Source organism: Tasmannia lanceolata, unplaced genomic scaffold, assembly GCF_043159265.1.
Source record: "Tasmannia lanceolata isolate RefF3 unplaced genomic scaffold, GAP_Taslan_0.1 ptg000020l, whole genome shotgun sequence".
Taxonomy (NCBI): Eukaryota; Viridiplantae; Streptophyta; class Magnoliopsida; order Canellales; family Winteraceae; genus Tasmannia; species Tasmannia lanceolata.
In genome coordinates this window covers 5,693,158-5,716,504 of record NW_027518697.1, presented here as the reverse complement: position 1 = coordinate 5,716,504, position 23,347 = coordinate 5,693,158, and the positions used below count along the sequence as shown (strand labels likewise).

The 23,347-nt window shown below is 38.0% G+C and overlaps 4 protein-coding genes across 7 annotated transcripts in view; 3 read left to right on the top strand and 1 right to left on the bottom strand.

Moving 5' to 3' along the window:
- Window positions 1-2,045, top strand: part of LOC143855194 (pantothenate kinase 2-like) — a 50,685-nt gene extending 48,640 nt beyond the window's left edge. For all 3 annotated transcript variants that reach the window (XM_077365416.1, XM_077365417.1, XM_077365415.1), the window contains 4 exons: window positions 366-449; window positions 635-829; window positions 1,576-1,647; window positions 1,725-2,045. In XM_077365416.1, the coding sequence (XP_077221531.1) occupies window positions 366-449; window positions 635-829; window positions 1,576-1,647; window positions 1,725-1,814 (441 nt within the window). In that variant the 3' untranslated portion in view covers window positions 1,815-2,045. The remainder of the gene's footprint in view (window positions 1-365; window positions 450-634; window positions 830-1,575; window positions 1,648-1,724) is intronic.
- A 1,560-nt stretch (window positions 2,046-3,605) lies between these two features.
- On the bottom strand, window positions 3,606-11,712 carry LOC143854652 (uncharacterized). Of its 2 annotated transcripts, XM_077364712.1 has the most exons (7): window positions 11,585-11,684; window positions 10,979-11,030; window positions 8,850-8,984; window positions 8,613-8,777; window positions 7,929-8,051; window positions 6,176-6,319; window positions 3,606-4,350 (listed from the first exon to the last, which is right to left on the bottom strand). In XM_077364712.1, exons 3-7 carry the CDS (start codon window positions 8,976-8,978, stop codon window positions 3,898-3,900), a joined length of 1,014 nt encoding a protein of 337 aa, XP_077220827.1. In that variant the 5' UTR covers window positions 8,979-8,984; window positions 10,979-11,030; window positions 11,585-11,684; the 3' UTR covers window positions 3,606-3,897. The 2 variants fall into 2 exon arrangements, with proteins under 2 accessions (XP_077220827.1, XP_077220829.1); XM_077364714.1 differs by lacking the exon at window positions 10,979-11,030 and having other exon boundaries at window positions 11,585-11,712.
- A 2,734-nt stretch (window positions 11,713-14,446) lies between these two features.
- On the top strand, window positions 14,447-15,267 carry LOC143854270 (large ribosomal subunit protein bL12c-like). Its single transcript, XM_077364145.1, has one exon. It carries the CDS (start codon window positions 14,483-14,485, stop codon window positions 15,017-15,019), a length of 537 nt encoding a protein of 178 aa, XP_077220260.1. The 5' UTR covers window positions 14,447-14,482; the 3' UTR covers window positions 15,020-15,267.
- Window positions 15,268-17,568: 2,301 nt separating this feature from the next.
- LOC143854631 (small ribosomal subunit protein uS12) lies at window positions 17,569-22,436 on the top strand. The gene is made up of 4 exons (XM_077364680.1): window positions 17,569-17,727; window positions 21,532-21,687; window positions 21,771-21,897; window positions 21,998-22,436. Exons 1-4 carry the CDS (start codon window positions 17,723-17,725, stop codon window positions 22,136-22,138), a joined length of 429 nt encoding a protein of 142 aa, XP_077220795.1. The 5' UTR covers window positions 17,569-17,722; the 3' UTR covers window positions 22,139-22,436.
- The last annotated feature ends 911 nt before the right edge of the window (window positions 22,437-23,347 follow it).

The window sequence follows — 23,347 nt, the reverse complement described above, 5'->3', positions numbered from 1 at the left end:
CAAAGATATTAGTTCTCATTCTAAAGATTTTATCTCAACCTTAGACGCATGACTAGATGTTGCACTTGTTCACAGTTCTTGCTATTAGAGCCGGGCAAAATAGCAATAAGGATTCATGTGCTGCAGTCATGAGCTTAATTGAAAAACATGGGACCTGTTTCCAACTCTTAAATTCCCTCACAGTATTGGTATTAAAACAGTGTCCTGCCTGGCACCTGACTTTTCTAATTGCTGTTTTCCAAATCAAGTACATCTTTAATCTCAACCTCAATTCAAATGTTTGCTCCAACTCCTAAAATAGGTATGTGATGTTGTTATGGAATAAAACTTTTGAATAGAAAACTAAATGGGTTTTTTTTGTGCAGGTTGTTCTGGTTGCCAACTCCTTGCCTGCACTAAACGACGTGACTGCCATGGAACTTCCCGAGATCGTTGCTGGGGCTGCAAAGGTCTAGTCTGAATTTTACATGCACATTATCGGCTTATCTCATATCCGTTAATTGTATCATTAAACATAATGAATTAATATAGAGTCTCTCTCTTGAGAATGTTCATTTAATGCCCCTTTATATTTTAGCAGTTGGATTTAATTCTGCTATAAGTCGATCAATATCTGTTCTTCTAACATCTACAGCATTGTGATATCATTCGCAAAGCTGCTGAGGCAGGAGGACTACTTGTAGATGCAATGATAAATATTCAGGATGGTTCCAAACAAAAGTCAGTGTCAGTTCCATTAATGGTTGTTGAGAATGGGTGTGGGAGTCCCTGCATAGACTTTCGACAGGTCAGCTCAGAGCTTGCTGCCGCCGCAAAGGATGCTGACCTGGTATGTCAACATGGTTTTAAATTTCCACATAAACTGACAAGAAATGACCTATTTGTTTCTGATTCCATCCCCACCTAAACTGATACCGAAATCAGAAGACGAAGTGTAACAGTGGTATACTATTTCAGTATGTGTTACATATTTATATTTATATCAATTACATGTGAAATATAAGAGGTATTCTAAACTGAAGGGCTCCCTTGTAGAAATGGGGTGAAAGTCAAAGTGCATTAAATGCATAACCACTACTTGCAGCCAATGGGGGAGCCCTTTCGCCCCATTTCTACAACCCTTCAGTTTAGACTTTAGAATACCTCGAAATATAATATATGTATTATGTCATTTTCAAAATTAAAAAAAAAAAAATGTATGTATTATGAATACATATTTATATGAATTACCTGTGAAATGTGGTAAGTGCTGAATTGTTAGACGTGTGTGTCAGTCACTAGGTGTTCCGATGTTGTTAAATCATTATGGATGGTTGTCTTGCTTATATAATGGTTTCTAACTGTGTATTTGTGCTTATTATATCATTTCTTAAAGTTCAATCCTAAAATTTTATCATTCGTATATGCTTCCATACGTTTAAGTGATTATACAGAATTTCCACTAAAATTTCCAACTAAAATCGAAACATTTCTGTTTACCGAAACCGAAATTTAAAACCTTGACTTCAAATTAGAAGCTATGCTAATAATGGAATAATCAGTCCTTGTAATATGGTTGGTTTTCATATACTATAGATCATCTTGGAAGGGATGGGTCGCGCTCTTCATACCAACTTCAATGCTCGTTTTAGTTGTGATGCTCTAAAGGTAAGATCTTCCAGTTTTGGGTTTTTCTTTTAATATATTTCAATTCCTCTCAGTAACTTGAATAAACCATTTATCAGCTTGCAATGGTGAAAAATCAAAGGTTGGCAGAAAAGCTGGTTAAGGGAAATATATATGACTCTGTCTGTCGATATGAATCAGCTCCTTAAGTTTCTTCCTCTTAGATGAGAATCTTCAAACAGATCTTAACAAAGCATCAGCCTTAGGCACTCATATCTGGTACTTTTCTTTCTATTTATAATATTGTAGAAAGAAAAGAAAAATCATTGTATTATAATGGTATACAGTTATAAATTACCCTAGTGAAAGGATGCTATACCCCATGTAAATTACATTTGTGAACTACATATGCATTACATGCAGGATTTTGAATTTTTCCACCTTTTTTCTGCTTGTAGGAGAGAGAAATAATCTAGGGCGTTAGGGTTCCTCAAGCAATAAACTATTAACTTATTGTTTTTATCTGTTTTCTTACACTCCCTTGCCCCTTGAACTGATTTCACCCGTTGTAGCCTGAACATTGAAATTGAAGAAAACCCAACAAAAACAGTGAAAAAATAGCAGTATGATGATCACAGCCAATCTAATTGGTGAGTTCAAAGGCTAAAAAAGCATATCCCAGTTATATAAACCATCAACTATAAATGCTTGTTTTCTTATAGAAATGTACTTCCAAGCTTTGCTTCCCTGTAGATATGCAGTTACACAGGGAATGTTACAGTCCTGAGTAGGGGCCCCCTAGGTATGGGACTGGGTGGGACCCAGTCTGGTATGGGACAAGTTTCACCGGCCTTGCCTAACGCGTTCCATCATCTCTAGAGCTTTTGGCGTATTGGTAAGGTACCTAATAGGGAATAAAAATGAAAATTTCCAGGGATATTGTTTGTAAAACCAGGTCAAATTGGGAAAATTCTGATAGAGAATCTGTTTGCATTGAGAGGAAAATGAATTGCTATTCAACAACAAAAAAGATGCATTTGGGTGTAACAACCAAACTGGATATTCATATACCCAAATTGTGTCTCTGTTAACAGCATAACGAGCTTCTTTGAGTACACAGTAAACTCTAGGCAATGGAGCTCAAATGCTATGAAAAATGATAGTAAATGGGTTACCTGTTCCTTTTTATGGCATTTAAAATCTGTTGAGAAGCAAATTCAGTGATTGGAAATCATTTTCTTAGAGGTTTTTTTTGTTTTTTTGGGCTTTGAAAGTGGTTTCATTTCTAATTTTCAAGACTATTGATCTGGTGGATCCCCATGAGGGGCCCAACATGATCCTGATCCCACGTCACAGAACTCATGCATAAGATTAACACTAAGATTGACCATGAAAAAAATCATTGGTTTAATTTCTTTTGGGGGGCTCCAAAGAAGTTTTTTTTTTTTGGTTAATCAAAGTTTTTAAACCAAACCCTGTTTGGTTTGCTCAAATTTTCTAGAAAAGTTTGGAAATGAAAATAATTTCTAGAAGTTCCTAATATTTTTTTGACAACGGTAACCATCCATATTCAATTTTTACTTAGCTCTGTTTGTTTCAAAAGCAAGTGGGGTAAAAAATTTGACTGATTTGATTGATTCGAATATAAAACAAGTCCGGAGCCAAAAAAAAAGGTATAGTTAATGACTTAATGAATCAAACTAAAACAAAACCCTTTTTCATTTAATTAACAAGGCCTTATTTATTTTTATTTTATTTTGAATTTCTAATTCCAAGTCATTATTTTTGAAGAGCCATAGCAATTGTACCTATCAAGGCAACTAAAAGAATTATAAAAATGAGTTTTTACATCCATTTTTAAGTGGATGTAAAATTTATTTTACACCCATTTTACATTAAAAAAATGGACCTTCAATTTATGAGAACATCCCTCTAAATTAACCAAAACCATATCATTTCCTACTAAATCGTGAAAAGAAAAAAAAATCCCAAGAAAAATATTTCCCTTAAAAATGTTTTTATTGCAATCCAAACAAGACCTTAGAGCTTGTCCATGGCCACCCACATTTTCTCACTTTATATTGTACATAGTATACAGATCTTTCAAGGACTAAATATACAATGTTTACCTTTTACAGAAAAATGGTATTCAAACAAACAGTTACAATTAAATGAGAGAGCAAAGAACCACACGACTGCTATTCCAGAAAATACCTCCAAGAACAGCAAGATAGCAATGTGATCACAAGGCTTCCTCAGCTTTGTAGGCCACAGAAACCCTCAATGGGTCCGCTATATTGGCGACTTTCTGCAACTCTTACGTTGTTTCTTAGATCTCCTCTTCTGTCGCCATCTCTCTTTAATATCATCAACATTACAAACTGGGTATCCATCCATTGTGCCGCTTTTTTCGTTGATCCCTCGACTAATATTAGAGCTTTCAACAGTTCCCCTCATTCTCGCGGCCTCTGCTTGCAGATCGTTTATCAGCATTTCAGAAGTTTTTGCCGTAATCCCCCTTAGATACCATGAAATTGGCGGAGGGGGAACAAGAGCAGGCTGTACCAATTGCTCTAAACTCACCATGGACCCAACTCTCCCTTTGCCTCCAGTACATGAATCATAATCTGCCCATGTTTTGGGTTTATGTGGGAAACATGATTGTTCATCAACAAACATTGGTTCTACTTTCCAGCAGCCTTCAAATCTTTTCATAAAACCTGCTTTCCCTTGCTTGAATCTCACCTACAATAAGAAATGTAAGGGTTTGATCACACAAGGACTTCTTTGGAAGATTCCAATCGATTTAAGTTAATTTTATTTGCAAATGGGTCATTAAGGCGACTTTGGAAGCAATTAACTAAGATATATATAAAACTACCTACAACCATTATGTAAGTATAGGATCATAAGATCAACAAGCAAGACGATCTCGTCTTTGTTGACGAAAGTGCCCACAACTCTCTACATTTTTATTTTATTTTATGACAAAGGGTATCCCCACGCCATTTTAGGGCGGGACTAATCCCTTTGGATGCACTCAATCACCCGTAAACCACGTGCATTGGGTAACTCCGACCCAAGGGGACTCCAACTCGCGTCTATGGGGAGCAAACCCACGACGCTAGCCGACCTGCCAGCCCCGTCCGGGTCACAACTCTGCACACGTGGCATGTGTGCTTGGGGATTGGGACCATGATCTGATGGGCCATCACAAGTAATGCCGAATGGAGATCATCTTTGTAAGATTGAGGCATGCCAAGAACCAATGACTTAAAACACATCTTAAATTATGTATTTTTAATCAAGCTTGATTAAGGACCAAGAATCATCGTATAAGGGTGAGATCAAGGGCAATAGGCCGGAATTGTGCAATTTTGACGGACCAAATCGTTGTACATGTGGCAAGAGGACCATGTCGTCCAGTGTAGTTCAAAATATTTTATCTAAGATTATATGCAAATATGACTATATACATATAATATTGTATGAAAATAATTTTTTGTGAGTATCCAAATAGGCCCTAAAATCGGGCATATGGGCATCAAGCAGTGTTATTAGTTGTATGTAGCACACCACTTTAATTGTGAGTTTACAAGTGTGAGACATTTTTTTTTTTTTTGAAAGGTATAAGTGTGTGAGACATTAAGATGTCCAAAAGCTACCATTCAAAAAAAAAATGAAAAAAGAAAAAGAAGAAGAAGAAGGGATGTCCAAGAGCTTTTTCCTTCACTATGGTAGACAAAATTCAGCTCCCTATAGTTCTACTCAGAGCTGTTTGAGTGGGAAACAAAAGTAAGATGTGATGCAGAAAACATAAACTCGAAGCTAGGAGTCTAAAAGGATAAAATACAGGAAGCAGAAAGCGGAAAGGAAGTGATGAGGAAAGTAAGAGAAAATGTGTCAGAAGCATCAAGGGAAGTGAACATGAAGTATAACACCAGTCTCATTGGAAGCAAATGATAAGCATATAGAAAGAGATACGGCTTAAAACGGTTAGGGAGGTAGGGTTAATATAAGTTAGGCGCTTATAGTTTTACACGCTTATGGTTTATTCACTTAGATTTAATGTTAAGTTTTTTAAAAAAATTCAGATGTTTTATTTGAAAATTGAAACTCAAGATGAGTTTTTTAAGTTTTAAATACATTCCATTAGCATTACTAAAAGGAAAACTCTTTTAGGGGGGAATAGTCACCTAAATAGGAAGCAAGCTGTTAATTAAAAGGAAGCGGATTGGAAGAGAGCTTCCGGTAACTTGTGCTAAAATTGAGAAGCAAGAAGGATGCAGCTTCCGAAACAAGCTTTCAACCAAGAAAAGAGCTTCCAGTAACCATAATTTTAAATGGGAAATGATAAATTCGCCCCTTTTTCTTTACATGGGACAGCCAGCTCCAGTGTACGTAGCAATCATGCCCGTTGAATCATTCCCGCGTGAAGTACATCAACCCCTCTGCAGTCACAGATACACTGGTGCTGGCTGTCCCAGGTAAAAAAAAGGGCGTGGATATATCACTTCGCTTTTAAATTTAATATTATTGATCGCAGAAAAAATGTATACTCAACCCTTACTGAGTAATCTTGTCTGTTCTGGTCCACTAAGACATGTACTGAAATAACTCCTGACCACCAAAGAAACCTCCATATAGCTGCTTGCTCCAACTCAACTACCTGCCTGAAGCCCTCATCAACCAAGAGCCTTCTTGATGTCACTTCCTGATTAAAAAAATCAGATACTATTAAAACAGAAATGTGACAAAGAAGTTGGAAGTTTAGCGCTGGAGAGTGCAAAAGCATAAAAATTGGAATTTGCAAACTGAATAAAAGAAAAGGTCACAAACAAAGCAGTTAGTAGAGGTGTCATTGCTACAATTACCCCCGTACCAAATTTGAGAATTCCAAGCCATGTAAAAGAACAGTTGAAGAAGGAACAGTACATGAACAGCAGACATTACCCCACACAATAAATGCATACGAACATGGCATTGGAGTAAAAAAAAAATTACTGTCGTTTGTTGTTTCAAAATTCTTCAAATTATTGTTAATCCATGCTTGTGCAAGTACAAATGTATCTATATGTGCATGCATGGACAGGTACATACATAGGCACATGTGTGTGTATAATTGTATATGCATATTATCTTGGGTCAATGACACTTATGCTTTGTTTGGTTGCTTGTGGATGGGTGGGAGATTAGGAGAAGAAGAAGTCAGCAGGAGATCAAAAGGAGATCAAAAGAAGATCAGTCAACGGGGAGATTAGGAGAGGATGTAGGGAAGGTTGTTTGGTTGCTTAAGATTTGTGGGAGATCTCCCAGACGTCTTCTCAACTCTATCTCCCCGAGATTTTCTCCTCAAATTTCTATGTTTTGGTAAAATTTGGGGAGCGAATTTAGAGGGCGCCACATCACCCGACCGGCTCCCGACAACCCCGGTGGTCAAAGACCCCAAAATTGCTAAAATGGCAAGCAAACAACCTTCGGCAAATTAGGAGAAGATCATTCCCCCATATTTTTCTCAAAAATAAGTAACCAAACAGGGCATTAAGTTTTTGATTGCATGTTGGTGTTTCAAAAATTCTTCAAATTATTGTTAATACATGCTTATGCATGTACACGTGTATGTATATGTGCATGCATGGACATATTGAGGGACGAGCGGATCGGTTGGCTAAATCCAGAGCATTGAGGGACTCATTGTATTCCAGGTCCACTCTTCCCATTGATGTAAATCTGTATTCTCTTTTTTTTATCTTCCACATAATCATCTCTTTTCAAAAAAAAAAAAAATGTGCATGCATGGACATGTGCATTCATAGTAGGCACATGTATGTGTGTATAATTATGTGCATATTATCATGGGAAATGATATCTACAACCCCTTGTTTTGACAATGACAGTTTATTAATAAGTTTTTGATTGCATGTTGCAGCTTTTTGGGAATTTAACAATTTTAAAATAAAAGCTTATCAGAAAAAGGGGTGATGATAATTAAAAAAAAAAAAAGAAGAAGAAGAAAAAGCTTACCAAAAAAGTGAAAAATGAAGAGAAGTGTTATTATAAAAACAAGGAATAGTAGATATCAGTTCCCATTATCTTTAAAAAAAATTCTTCTACTTGAGATAATGTGGGAGTGTCTAATGCTGGTACACTTGTCCACAGTCAAGTTACATGGGATTAAAAAAAAAAGGATATCTGCACATTACATCCTCTGAAATAAGAAGGCTATGCTTAATAGTAAAGCATCTTTCAAAAAATGATTGATAGTAAAGCAATAGACACTGATTCTTGGCACAAGTGATATTTAATGAAAAAGAAGTACCAACTTTGATGTTCTTGAATACTCTTCTATTGTCAGGATCGATAACGATGTTATATATTGCATCTGGGGGCAACCCGACTTTGACTTTCACATTGAGATTGCAAAGAGAACCCTTCGGTACACTCACCTGCAAAGTCATTACATTAAATTTTTAGTCTTTCATGAATGGAATAGTTTTACATTTCCACTTCCATTTCAGAACATTAGATCAGCCAATATTGTCTGATACACTGCTTGGGGTGAGGCACAAAGATTTGCAATTAAAAAAAAAAAAAAAAAAAAAAATTGTATCCATGTTTTAAATTTCGGCCAAAATCTGAAATTTCGGCCGAAATACATATCAGAGTTTTACATGATTTCCCCGAAATTTCATTTTTCACCCTTATTTACAAAATTTCTACCGAAATGTTAAAGATTTCCACCAAAATTTAAAGATTCCTACCAAATGTACCGAAATTTCCACTGAAATTTTATGCATTTGGGTGGAAAAAAATTTTAAAGAAAAAACCCAAAAATTTTGGCAGAATTTTACATGATTTCAGCCGAAATTTACACCGAAACCAAAATATTTCGACTTCGGTGGTGGCCGAAACCAACATTTAAAACCTAGGTTTTATCATGGGAAGCACTAGTGTTCCTTTTCCATAAATTTATGTTTATAATTTTCAAAAAAAAATTATGTTTATACCTTTATTTCCGGAGGCTGATCAACCCAAGTAGGATTCTCTTTCCAAGCCTGTAGCTGCTTCTCCAAGTTAACCTCCAAACTAGTATAATCCTTTTTCTCCTTACGCAGAACAGAGCTTGCAAGGTCTGGTTTCCACACATTTTCCATGGACTTCTTGAAACGCGACTGGCAATATATAATGAAAGAATTCATATTCTGTACATGGATTTATTGACTGAAGGGGCTTAAAACACTGACCTTTAAACAGTTTTGAAGCCTTTGAGGGACCTGCACAAAAAAATCAAATGCCGGATTGAAAGCTACTGGACATTCCTTTCTTTTCTCACCACGAATATCTGGACTCATCCTCACTTTTGTGTCATCCATTACAGCCTGAAATGAATCTTAGAGCTAGTTACAATCCTCAATATTGTCTTCAGAACTGGAATTAAATTCTAAAGAATTTTGAGTTCAGATTATCAAGATGAAATGACTATTTTCAAAATGAAGGCGCAATGAATATGAATAAAATTCCAGAGCTAAGACTATTTAGATGTTGCGTAAAACTGAAAATTAAGACTCGATTAGCAGGATAGTTGAATAAGGATACGGAATATTCCTGTCCCCTGTTTCTTGGATTAAGGATTTTCCACATCCTTTTCTCCAACAGTCCTTTTCCCCTTCATTCCTCCCTCTTCCTTCATACTTGAACTCTAGACCTGTTCAGATTTTAAACTCTAGACCTACTAGTTGCTTTATAATTTTGAATAAATTATAACAACTTCGTTAGAAACCCCAGCTTGTGAATTTTGTTTTTAGTTCTTTTTTAATAATATTAGCTTAGCAATAATACTATTGAAGACATTTCTTAATATGGTTTTATACCCAATCCTTTCCGCACATGATCCTTCCCATATCCTACAAACTCGGGGTTAAGAGGAACCATTGTACCCAATCCTTGACATACTCGATACCAATATCCAAAACCAGGTAACATAGGTTTCGTTATACATACATTCTTGTTTAAATATCAAATTGAAGATGATTGATGATATGTATATGTACAAAACAATCTTGAGTACAAACATTGGAGACTCGAGTGATAAAACAATATATAAGGAAAAAGAACTCCAAGCAACACACGCACGTCCATCAGTCCATGTCTAACTTACATATATTGTGAAACTGTAATAAATGATGTATATTGTGAATCTGTAATAAATAACATCAAGAGCACGTTTGGCTGCCACGAATTGGTTTTCCTGAAATATTAGCTTGCACAATGGTGAGGGACAGCGGGAGAGGGGTAGATCCTAGAGGGACTGAGAGAGGAGAGGGCAAGAAAAGCCTGAAAAGTCAGGAAACAAAAAAATCCACTCAAAACATGAATGACTTTTTCCTGATTTTTTAGCCATCTCTCACCCTACAGTAGGAAAATAACCCTACAGTAAGAGCTCGAGTTTCGTACACAAGATTTTTGGAGTCAGCCACTGTTGGTTGCAGTGGCTGCAACTTCAATTTAAAGATTAGAAATGATATTGGAACATTGATTGAATATACAATCCATGATGAGGAGAGCCACTTGTTTTTAATTCATATCTGATCACTTGGGAATGTCGTTGCTACTGTTGCAAAAGTTGAGGCAGAGAGAAATTTCTAGTTGCTTTGCCCCATATTTCACTTTCAATTTAATTGAAGTTCTCTTAGTACTAATAAAAAAAAATGTTTGGAATGCATGATTTACCCAAGTTACAACTAATTTATAAGGTCATTTATGCATCTGTAGTCAAATTTCCAGCCTTTGGTTCCGGAAACAAATAATTCCCATTTAAGGAGCAATCACCGCCGAAACTTGTAAAACAACCAAGACGCTCAACCAAAAATCAATGCCTATGTATGTAAAACATTAATAAACATGATCATAGTAGATTCGGCCAATCGGCTAATCTCTTAAAATAAATAGAAGATCTCTACGAAAAATCATTTTACCAAATTAAACCCAATATCACTACAATGTTACCCTCCCACATCCCAACACACCAATGTGAAACCCAAATCATGGTGGTAAACATTAGTCATCATGCCCATCTTCTTTACCTATGCATAAAACCTTTGTTTCTTTCCAATAGAAAGCCATCTTTATTCCGAATATACCAAAATCACTAAGAAAGAACTACACATTAGAATACACCACGACAAATAAAATAGCAATAAAGAACATTACCAATGAAGCTGATTCCCTCACCTAGAACTTGAAGATCTAATTAAATCTATGAAAAAAGAAGCATATCTAAGCGTATTGATAGCCAAACCCAATGCCCATCACAGTGGACCATATTGAAACAAAAGCCACCAATATAATAAAAATTATTAATCAAGCAAATCACCTTATATTGGACTAAAAGATTGAGCCAATCTCTTCAGCAAGACCTTAGGGATCTGATCAATTCCGTGCAAAAAAAAAATTAATTACATGCCAGATTGAAAATCAGGATTGAATCAATTTGAAACAAAGTTCTCAAAAAAATTCAAGAAAGACTCTACCTACACTCCAATGTTCCCATGAACTAAAAAGTAACAGACTCTACCATATCAAACCCACAACAAGAACCCATGAATGCAAAATAACTTTAATAGACACTAGCAATAAAAAAAGCCCATCAAATTCAAACCATAATCTAGGCAATAAATATTACCAAAATAAAAATAAAAATAAAGCACCAAATCAAGCCCAAAAGCACTGTAATAAACACAAGCCATCAAAGATTTCTTCACATTAAATACAAAGATCTATGTAACAAATATTAACCTGAAAAATGAACCAAAACTTTGCACTAAACGGTTTCCACCCCTCCATTAGATAAGTATATGAAATTGAATCCAAAATTATTGAAATAAACATAACCCATCCCAACAATCACAAAATTGAACCCAAAAACCTCTGTAATAAAATGATACATCAAACTAAACCCAAACCACTGTAATAAACGTACCCATATGGAATTGGAGCAAATTAAGGCCAGAATAATCACGTCTTAAAAGTTCAGACGTTTTAAGACCTAAGAAGAAAGAACTCACACAAACTAAATAAGACCCATTTAAAAGGAAGAACAGAAATAGATAAACACCTTAGAATGCACGTGCGTACATATCATTTTTTTCATGAGATCCAATATCGTGTATTGGAATATGACCGGGTGATCGTAGCCGTTGATCTAATGTGGGCCACCACAGTGCACAAGTAGTTACCCTAAATGCATAAGCGGTTAGAGATGGTGTTATTTAATCAATTACTTATACTTCACACACCCCTCATGTGTGGCCCCTCTTTTAGGTTGGCCTTACATGTGGATTTTTATTACTATTACAGAGGAGTTGTTGAGTTTTGAGCCCACGACTTGCCGTGAGGCAATTCCTCAGATACATGTAAAACAACCAATTAGCCCTCAGTTCTTTTAAGATTATGACAACCGATTGTGAGTGCCAAAACAATTATTAAACTCATATTTAAAAGTAAAATTTGAGTCCAATAATCGGTTAGGCACTCACAATGAATTGTCATTATCTTAAACGAACATGAAAGATGCTGTTATTTAATCACTTATAATTCAACACTTTGTGAAGGCCATCCTTGTACTTCTACTCCTCCCAATATACATAAGAAGCCCATCTTATAATTAATAAGGTCCTAATTGTTTGGATTTTGAGAACTGAATGTGAGTCCAAAACCGTTTATTGGACTCCAGTATGCCAGAAACATTAGGGGCGTGTTTAGTTTGAATTTTGAGATCCAATTGTGAGTCCAAAACTAATTATTGTACTCAAAATTATATGTAAATTCAAGTGCAACAAACGGTTTTGGCCTCACAGTTGGTTCTCAAAATCCAAAACGAGCAGGGCCTTAAAGGAGAATTGTAAGATCCCATATCGGAAAGGGAGAGAAAGGTCCTGGGCTATATTTGCGAGCTCCTCCTCTCACTATGTAGACGCATTTTTAGCAGGCAAGCCCCGCGGAGTGGGTCGGACACAGTTAGTATTGTTGTGGGGTGTGATGGAGTGGTGATGGGGAGGGTGGGAAAACCAATAACTGGACAATATTTACAAAGTGGTCGTGGGGCGTGATAGAATGGTATTAGAGCTATACCTCCTGTAGTGTGGTGTGCCAGCTAGGACGCTGGGCCCTGAGGGGGGCGGATAGTAAGATCTCGCGTCAGAAAGTAAGGGCGTCCCCTTGGAGTGGGTCGGGCACTGGAAAACAAAACCGGAGAGGGTAGAAGACTCGAAACTGGACAATATTTACTCAGTGGGGTCGGGGCATGACAAAAATAGTAAAAACAAATGAAAGAAACACTTAAAAAGTCGGTTCATGATTAAAAGAAGGGACGCATTTATCATAGGTTTTACTAGAGGTACAACTTGGGTCAGGTCGGGTTGAACTTTTGCTAAAACATGAATTGGAATCAACTGAAACCCGACCTCCGACCTCGCAGTTGCATCCCTAGGTTTTACCATTTTTTTTTCGTGCTTTTGCTCTCTCTCTCTCTCTCTAACACACAAACAATCCTCAACAAACCCACAAGAATGGGACCATTTGCAAAGAAGTTTGTCAGAGTACAAATGGATAAATTTTAAAAGGGCGACATTTGAAAGAAGACGATAGATGGACGGTCCGGTTCATGCACATAGTACAACAATGTAGGCCCTACAATTTGGCTGTCATGCATATAAGATCGACTAGCAAGATTATTGTATCTTAATGAACGACAATAACATGATCCAATGCACATCTGACATATGTGGTTGATGATTGAGTCCGGTGAGTTGGTGCTGAACCGAGATCTCTCATTGGAAAGAATGTGGTGTGCAAAAACCAATGGCTTAAAGACATACTTAAGTTGTCTTTTTCATCTGCTTCATCGGGGTCTAATATCATCCTACAAGAGTGGGATAAGGGTAATAATGGGCCGGACTTTTGACTCCCAACAATATTCATAGACCTGGTGACAGTGGGTCCATGCCGTACGTGGTCTTTTTCTTAACAAGAGTAATGTTAGTCTTAGATAACAGATATTTACATATCTAATTAGAACATGACATTTGCAAGGCAATATCGGCATGGGATTATTGTGCTATGTGTCTTGGGGATGAGAAGAGCTGGATCATTTGTTCCTTCACTATTATTTTTTGTGAGAGATTTGGGCTTTCATCTTCAATTTATTTGGGGTGAGTTGGGTTCTTCCTGAATCTTTTTAAGCCCTAGGTCTTCGCTCCTTGGTCCACCAAAGGTAGAGTTATGTCTCTCTTAGCCCAATTGTGGTTAGTTTAGAAAGAAAGGTAGGAGGATTTTAGATTCATACGATTTTCTCCAAGTTGTAATTTTGCCTTAATCAGCTTCTCCAAGTAGGTTTTCAAGTGAGAGAAAATGAGCCCCCTTAATTTTAAAGGCCAATGGGTTGTGTTATAACTTAAGTGGGTGGCACGACCGTATGGATCAATATGATAAAATGATTTGTGGCCATTAAATCTAGGGACTCTCAAATATCTTAAATCGACCTCCTATGTGTCATTTTCTTGAGAGAGGAGAGAGAATGACACATAGGGGGTCACAAACATTATACGACCAGCCAGCCATGTGGCTAGGCTACCCTCTCATGCAACAGCCTGCTGGGGAAATGCCTTAGCAAATCCCTTGTGTAATCAAACAAAAGAAAAGCATGAAATTTTACAAGGAAAAAAAAACTTTTCCCAAGTTTTCCAAAAGATTCCTGCAATCCGAAATGGGTGAACAAAAAATAGGAGGGCAGTTAGGTAATTCTCCTCATCTCGTTGGCTCGTAGCTATGTTCTCAAGAATAAACCACACCTCATCCCTTATCCCAAAAAAAGATAAAAATGGCGGCAAACCTCTCCACCTTCTCTCTGCGCCTCTCCACATTCCCCAAATGCCAAACCCTAAATCTCCCCTTCCAAAACCCTAATCCTAACCTCTCGTCTCGCCGGAAAACCTCCATACTCTCCGCCACAGCTCCTCCACCTCCAAAGATTCTCGAAATCGGCACAGAGCTCAAAAACCTAACCCTAGAAGAGGCTCGTTTTCTCGTCGATTGGCTCCAGGAAGAGCTCGGAGTCTCCGCAGCCGCCTTCGCTCCGGCCGCAGTCGCAGTCGCTCCCGGCGCCGGAGCCGATGCCGCCGTTCCGGCCGTCGTGGAAGAGAAGACGGAATTTGACATCGTGATCGAGGAAGTACCGACAAATGCGAGGATTGCAACGATTAAGGTTATTCGCGCCTTGACGAATCTGGCCTTGAAAGAGGCTAAAGATTTAATTGAAGGATTGCCGAAGAAATTTAAGGAAGGAGCTTCGAAGGAAGAGGCTGAAGAGGCGAAGAAGAAGCTTGAGGAGGTTGGGGCTAAGATTGTTATTGTTTAGGGTTTTGAAGCAGAGAGATTTGCAGATGAACGGTTGTGATCTTTTTCTGTTTTTTTTTTTTTTTCCTTTTTTCTTTTATATTTTATGTAATTTTTTAGGTAAACTGGAGAAGTGTAGAGTAACTAGTGTTTTTCTCCATTTTCGGTATTATCCTGTTGTAATTTTCATGCTATGTGGTATGAAATTACTAGAATGCCCTTGTAAAATTCTGGAAATGCCTTCAATCCATTGTAGATTTTGAGGTTTGAGAGGTTGAGCTTTGTTGCACTGAGAATAATGTGAGATTGGATGCCATTGATGGGGGCATTTTAATCCAATTCCGTAAATTGAGAATGTTGGGCTTATTGTAAGTTTAGTATAGATGTAAACTAGTAGGCTGCAACTCGGGTCGGGCGGGTCGGGTTTTGGAGAACCCAACCCTACCCGAGAAATATCTCGGGTCGGGTCGGGTTTTTTTTCGGAAAACCCACGATTCCCAAACCCGGCCTTATCCATGATAAATCTCGAGTCGGGTCGGGTCTTTTCACGTTGACGCAATTTTTTAAGGAAAATTCTTGTTTGGCAAGGCAACTCAACTCATAGAAGTAGAAATTACACTCGCATCACACTTGAATCAAACAATGATGTAATTACACTCACATTACACTTGAATCAAACAATGCTGTAATCAAACAATGTTGTAATTACAATCAAACAATGCTGATTCAAACACTTGAATCAACTCAACTCATAGAAGCAGAAATTACACTCACATACAATAACAGTGGGTGCGTGGGTTTTCACTTTTAACTTTTAACTAACAATAGAAAAAAATGTACATACTATAACTTATGTAACTCGGGTCGGGCCCCTTCAAACCCGGCTCGACCCAAGATTCATGCGGGCTTTTGAATGCTCAACCCGGCTCGACCCGAAACCCATGAAACCTGAACCCAACCCAGGCTATTTTCGGGTCGGGTCGATGCGGGTCGGGTAAATCCCGGCTCGAGTTGCAGCCCTATAAACTACACCATATAATTTCATTAGATAAGGTATTTAATCGTTGTAATACATTTATATTTATAAGGTTTTAAATAATATCAAATGATCAACCATGTGTTTCCCATTTATGTATAGTACTAGCCCATGCTATGCTTGGGTGTCAAATAAGTGGCTCCACCCCCCATCAAAACGTGGGGATGTGATACATTTGCCCCCTTTGCATAGATTTGGGTGGAGATGGTGGGCCCGCTCATTAGTGGGGCCTATCATTAAAATGGCCTAGCAAAGGGGGCATCCTAACATACCGGAAAAACCTTTGAATAACTCTTCTAATTTGCAAATAGGAAAATGCTAGAAAGAAGGGCGTGTGCCGGCTCTGATGTGGAGATCCTCTCCTTTGGGTTTTCTTCACCGATGGAAGTTAATTTGTTTCTGGCCCCTGTTGGTTTTGTTTATGTTTTCTCTCTTGTTGCTCTTTTGAGCCTATTTTGTTCGTGCTGTGTTGCCTCCTTGTCTAGGTGGGTTTGTCTCTATGTTCCTATTGTAATACCTTTTTTTCTTCTAATATATTTGGTCGGGTCAACCTAACACTAGCTTACCTATCAAAAAAAAGAAGGAAAATGCTAGAAAGAAAGTCGCTTTTTATGCTCCTTCCTAGAAGACAATTACTGGGCCCTATTTCTGCCTTGTCCACGTGATCAGATCCGTTGATTGAGAAGGAGAAGTCCAGTCAAATATTGTTTATACACCCTTGATCGGATGATCCTAAGCCCTTATCCATCGTCCGTTAGGAAAGCTAAACCATTGGCTTTTTTAGTCCATTATTGTAAATATGGGACGTCTTTCTAGCATTGGCTTTCTAAACCATAAAAAGCGACTTTCTTTCTAGCATTTTCTTACTATGATCACTTTTAACTTTTTAAGAGGTCATGAAATAACATAGATATAATATTTGCAACAGGAATGCTAAATTCAAGGGCGTCCTTGCAAAAATGGGATAAAGGGGCGCCCCCATTTGTTGCAAATGACCCCTCTTTTGTTTTCAACTCTCTAATTCCTAGGCGCGAATGGTGGCCCTAGCTGGGATTCATCCAGACCGCCCATCTGATGGGCAGGATGTTGGATTTTTTTTTTTTTTGGAATGGTACGGATGTTGGATATCAATGGCCCAAAACTATACCCATGCACCCATCACAAACTAAAATCTGAAAATCTTTTATGCATTTAAACCGTTTATTTGAAGGCTACCAATTGGATGGTTTGGATCTTCTGTTCATAAAATCTCTAGAACAATATTTTCACCTCTTTCTTTTGTTACGTACACCTTCTAGCTAATTTCCAAGACTTTTTACCGGCTGTCCCGGGCTAAATGACTATAGCGAAGAGTGGAATTATCAATACAATTGTTATAAATAAACAAAGGGAGTTGATATAATCGCACCCTCTGTAGGATAATCCACACCCATTTAAAATGAATTGACGTAAAAAAGCGTTAAAAATCTGCCACATAACCTCCTTTTTTTGACGCCTTTTGACGTCAATTCATGGTCAAGGGTGCGAATTATCCTACAGCACGTGCGGATTTATCAGCTCCCTAAACATATCCGCTCTAGATATACAGAGAGCGAAACCTAGGGTTTCAGAAACTTATTTACCCGTTGCTACCAAACCCTAATCTCTCTACCCTTACTTCGTCTCCATTCCTCAAAAACTTTCTTCAAAATGGGGTAAGCTTACGTTTTCTTCTCGAGTGATTTCTATTTTATGGGGGCGATTTTGCATTTTGTTATACACTATATTTTGAAATCTGCTCTCCTTTTTCAATTCTCTGTTTTAGTTACAATTCTTTTCTTTCATCTCCATATACATATGTTTTAATCGTTTGTAATGGTAGGGTTTGGAAGATGCTTTGATTTTCTAGCCCGAACATCGTTTTAGTTTTTTTCAGAGGTTACTGAAAATATTGAATTTTATCAGATATGTTTGTGTAATTCATCGTTTCATGTGATCTGGACAATACAGTATTCGTTTGTTTGCTTTAAAATCATGGGAGGTGTATCCATTGGTTTAAAAGATCCAAAAGTTGACTGCAAGTTGCTGAGTTAGGTTTTACAATTTAACTCGACTCAACCTAGATTTAAACCCTGTTTGATCAGATTGGACGATTATGATGTCACTCTGAATAAATGCTGAAAATCTGTATTATTTGGGCAGTGTACTGATAGTACATCCATGCGATATGCCCTAAGAAATGTTTGTTGTATCGAATGCTATAAAGGTCTGTTGACTTGGTGTGATGGAGTTGGATGGACTGAAACATGAGATTACCCCATCAATTAAAAGGGATTTGTGCAAAGCTTTCATAATACTTGTTTTGATCTAGCACAAGATAATATAGGCCCAGGTTTAATTCAGGTCTTCTCTCCATACAAACATAAAACTCTAGGATTTGACATGCCCCACTTACCTATGTTGCATGGATTCTTCTGAATGAGCGATGTACCCATGTTGGACACATGTCGTATTCCAATACTTTAGGATTCACTCCGACACTTCTATATCTGCTTTCAGAGAAGTCCCTAGCAGCCCTCCATATTGTCACGTCTAATACCACATTTCTAACCACTTTTCATAACAACACCACTCGCTCTTTGATAAAATGACAAACCTACCTCTACTTTGGTACACACGGAAACATTATGTTGGCTGTTTGGGTCTTAAAACAAGAGTCTTCGTATGCTTTTCCATTTATATTGAGCTTGGTGGGTTTTTAACACTGCATTGTATTGGAACACATAGTTTCAATACTTTCCTGCGTCATCGTTGACTCGCCCGAGTCTACTCCTTTTTACCTTGGCCACGACTTTGTCCAAGTTCGCATTTTGCCCTACAAAGTCAATCAAAACTCCTTTGACTCGCCCGAATAATCGATCGTGTCAACCAAGTACTCGGCTGCGTTAAGGATTGCTTGGCAACGTCAACTGATTACTAGGCCGCATCAGCCGAGAACTCGTCCGCGTCTCACCGAGTTGACTAGCATTTGCTTTGGCTACATTTTGACCTGCAACCGCATTTTGAAACACTGCTGGAACGTTTAATGTTAGTTCATCATTCAATTGCATCATTAGGAACCTAGGAAGTGTTGAAGAACGCAACCTTAGTCACCATCGAGGATCTTATCACTTCCTTTTATCATGCCTATAGGAAGCACGGGTACTCTCCCGGGGCTCCCGCACCCGCACCCGACACGTATGGGGTGCGGGTACGTCCGGGTACGTACCCCATTTTTTTTTAAAATAAAAAAAACTAGTTTTGGTGGTTGGGTGCGTGTCGGGTGCGCACCACGCGTACCCGACACGTCCTGTTTCTTAAGTAAATGTCTTTACTATTTTATTGTCCATTTACTTAAGATTTACATGTAAATAACGGAATACCCGCTTTTTGGATTTATTAAAAATAGTTTCAACACCCAAATCTAAAAGGAAAAAAAGTCAACTCTCCAGTTCTAGTACAAAATTCAAAGAAAAAGGGTCGGGTCAAAATTTTAACTTTCTTAACTTCCAAACGGTGGGGTATTTTTCAAATTTTAAAAATTCATAAAATCTATTTTGTCCAAACATTATTAAATCCCAAAAGTCCAGTAAAAGAAATATCAGAATTTGGTCTCTAAAAATTATTCATCTTGTCAGGCACTGGTCAACACACTGGTGACAGACCTTTTTTTCTAATGCATGATGTATTTTTTTTTTTTGAATGGTAACTGAATATATTAGAAAGGGATAGACCGAAAAAAAAGGCCCCCCGCACACCCCACTAGGCCAGAATTACACACAGTAAGGAAGGAAAATAGGAAAACAATACAATAAGAAATTAAGGGGGGAGAAAGTCGTAAAGCTCCAGAGACTGCTTGACCACACCCGCTTTAGCCAACTTATCAGCGACTTCATTGGCTGATCTCCTAACATGAAGGAAATTTACCCAGCATCCGACCGATATATCCTTTATTTCATCGAAAAAATGAAGAAATCTCCAAGGAGGAGCCATCGAACCCTTAAGCCACCTAATGACATTTACAGAGTCTCCTTCCACGATAGTGTTCGCTACCCTCTCGCTTCCTAACAGCAGAAAGCCTTGATAAGCGGCTCTTACTTCAGCTTCGTTTGAATCTGCGACACCTATAGGCCTGGAATAAGCCTGCACAACATCCCCCTCTGAATTCCTTTAGACACCCCCGATCCCAGCTGGACCAGGGTTACCCAAGCTTGATCCGTCGAAGTTCAGCTTTGAAAAACCTACAGGAGGATTGACCCATTGCTGAGATATTCTAGGAGTGGGTACTTGACTGTTGCATACCACTTTCCATCCCGCCCACAGGTCGAAAGCCGAAACAAATTTGAACATGGGCAATGCCCTCGCCCATGAAATCGATAAGGCTACTACCTTGATATACAGGAAGAAAGGAGAATTTGAACGCCCAGCGAAAATCCTATTGTTTCTTTCCGACCACAAAACCCACAGCGTAGCCAATAATGAAATCGACCACAAGACTTTTCCTTTTGACGTCCATGGAGGGGATGTTGTGCAGACTTTTCCTTTTGACCAAGGTCTAATGCATGATGTATTGATGCCTCATGTTATGAAATATGGAACTTAATCACTTATGAAATGAAGAGTAATATTAGAATTTTCCATTTTTGTGATGTTATTGTTATTTGATTGCTCTACAATTATTATTTTTTTAATTTTTATAAATATATAATAAAATAATAAAATATATTATTATATTCGGCGTACCCGCACCCGGTTTTTTTTGGCAAATCACCTACCCACGTACCCGTGTCGTGTCGTACCCGCACCCCGTACCCGTAACCGTGCTTCATAGCCTATCACTCTTTCAATGGAGAGGCAGGTGCTTTGACGGATGAGCTTGTAGTGTCTGACTATCTTGTTTTCCTTTGTTGTAGTCTTCCTTGTCTTTTTCCTTGTTTCGTTTTTTTTTTGTTTTTGGTTTCTGCTGTCCCTTCTGGACTACCTCGGTCTTGGGCTTTGTTTCTTTGTTTGTTTTAAATATACTGACCATTTGGGGAAAAAAAACATTACCTCTTTATCTCTCACTATTCGTTGCAATAAAACGTGCCCATAATTCAGCCGGTTATCTTCCTTCCTTATCTTTCTTCTCGACACCTTGAATATAGTTGTTCTAGAATATTAACCGATAATGTTGCCAACTTTGGTTTGTATTCCTTGCACTTGCTTACATCCCAAGCTTCCTGTGATTACTTTGCTGCATCAATTTTATATTGTTTCGTAATCCTATAAATACATATTCCTTCATATTGTTATAAGGCATCAGCCATTATGTGTTGTGGTACCACTCTCTTGCACATTAAGTTGTGCTCGTGTGTATCTACTCTGAAATTCACAACTCACTAAGCACGTTCATGCACAAATGAAGCTTGTTCCTTTTTTTTCCCATGAAATTTGGGTAAAGATACAAGTCATGTAACAGTATGTGAGGTTCTATATGACAGGAAGACTCGTGGTATGGGAGCTGGGCGCAAGCTAAAGACACACAGGAGGAGACAGAAATGGGCTGACAAATCTTACAAGAAAAGCCACCTTGGCAACGAGTGGAAGAAGCCGTTTGCCGGCTCTTCTCATGCCAAGGGAATCGTCCTTGAGAAAATGTACGATCCCTTTTCTATCTGTTTCACTCTGAATTCACATTCACTCATTTAAGCTCAAATTGTTAAAAACTCAATCCTCTCAGAGGTATTGAAGCCAAGCAGCCCAACTCAGCCATCCGTAAGTGTGCCCGAGTTCAACTGATAAAGAATGGCAAGAAGATTGCAGCATTTGTGCCCAACGATGGTTGCTTGAACTACATCGAGGAGAACGTGAGACTCACCTTTAAACATACCTTTTTTTTCTCCCCTTTAACCATTTTATTTCTCTGGAAATACCCATAGCTTATGGCTGTATATTTCTTTCTAACAGGATGAGGTTTTGATTGCCGGGTTCGGTCGTAAAGGTCATGCTGTGGGAGATATTCCTGGAGTCAGGTTCAAGGTGGTCAAGGTTTCTGGTGTGTCGCTTTTGGCACTTTTCAAGGAGAAAAAAGAGAAGCCGAGGTCTTAAGACTCCCCATTCCTAATTATATTTTCGAATGCTAAGACTACTAGTAATGTGGACAACTTCAAGTCCTTATTTTTTTTTGTTTTGCACCGTAAGTAGAGTTGCATGTAGAAGGCAATAGGCTCTGTGATACCTCATTTGAGAACGCTGGTGATGGATAGCGTTCTTCTGAGAGTTTTTTTAGACTCTAGATTCTCTTTACTAAAAATTTTTAGTCCTTTTTATCAGTTATTGTTTGCATGGTTAGGTCTGTCGTAGAGATTGCAACAAACAGGAGTTACTCTGCAATCTGCATGGACCATATTAAGAGTCTTGATCCAAGGGTTTCAGATAGTAGTTTTCCTAACATGTCTCTAAGCTTATTTTGTAGATTTAAACGTAGAAATAACGTCAAGGGATTTGCTAGGGTCCATCACAGAAGGCATTTCGCGGACCGGCTGTTGATGAGAGAGCAGCCACCTCAGATAAATTAAATGAATGAGACAAAATCTGAGCCTATGTATCTGTTCTCTCATTCAACAGCCAGACCTCAAAATGCCTCCTGGGATGGTCCTTAGAAACTCCCATCGAAATAATGTGATTGATGTGCGTATTTTTGTAATTGAAAATATGAGGCAGTCTCATTTGAATGTGCTCGATGACATGGAGGAAGAAGAATAAGAAATTTCCTATATGATATTTATTTACTATAAGTAAACTTACATTTATAAACTATTTAAGAGGAATGCTCTCACGCTACTAGTTAGCAGCTTAAGGGCAGGAGGGCCGCAGCTTGAGAGTAGTCGGGCTGCTATAAGCTACAAACTTCCAGTTTTGAAGTAGATTTACTCTAGTTTCTTGCCTACTTTTTATGGGGGACACAATCTCCAGCCTTCGGTTCCGGAAACAAATAATTCCCATTTAAGGAGCAATCACCGCCGAAACTTGTAAAACATTAATAAACATGATCATAGTAGATTCGGCTAATCTCTTAAACTAAATAGAAGATCTCTACGAAAAATCATTTTACCAAATTAAACCCAATATTACTACAATGTTACCCTCCCACAGTCCCAACACACCAATGTGAAACCCAAATCATGGTGATAAACATTAGTCATCATGCCCGTCTTCTTTACCATAAAACCTTTGTTTCTTTCCAATAGAAAGCCATCTTTATTCTGGATATACCAAAATCACTAAGAAAGAACTACACATTAGAATACACCACAA

What these genes read in the sequence shown, in the direction of transcription:
- LOC143854652 (XM_077364714.1), bottom strand. Translation starts at nt 8,978, where the DNA reads ATGGATGACACAAAAGTGAGGATGAGTCCAGATATTCGTGGTGAGAAA. An exon ending in GGCTTCAAAACTGTTTAAAG is followed by an intron (nt 8,778 to 8,849) that starts GTCAGTGTTTTA and finishes ATATATTGCCAG; the next exon opens with TCGCGTTTCAAGAAGTCCAT. An exon ending in ATCAGCCTCCGGAAATAAAG is followed by an intron (nt 8,052 to 8,612) that starts GTATAAACATAA and finishes ATGACTTTGCAG; the next exon opens with GTGAGTGTACCGAAGGGTTC.
- LOC143854270 (XM_077364145.1), top strand. Translation starts at nt 14,483, where the DNA reads ATGGCGGCAAACCTCTCCACCTTCTCTCTGCGCCTCTCCACATTCCCC.
- LOC143854631 (XM_077364680.1), top strand. An exon ending in GGAATCGTCCTTGAGAAAAT is followed by an intron (nt 21,688 to 21,770) that starts GTACGATCCCTT and finishes CAATCCTCTCAG; the next exon opens with AGGTATTGAAGCCAAGCAGC. An exon ending in TGAACTACATCGAGGAGAAC is followed by an intron (nt 21,898 to 21,997) that starts GTGAGACTCACC and finishes TCTTTCTAACAG; the next exon opens with GATGAGGTTTTGATTGCCGG.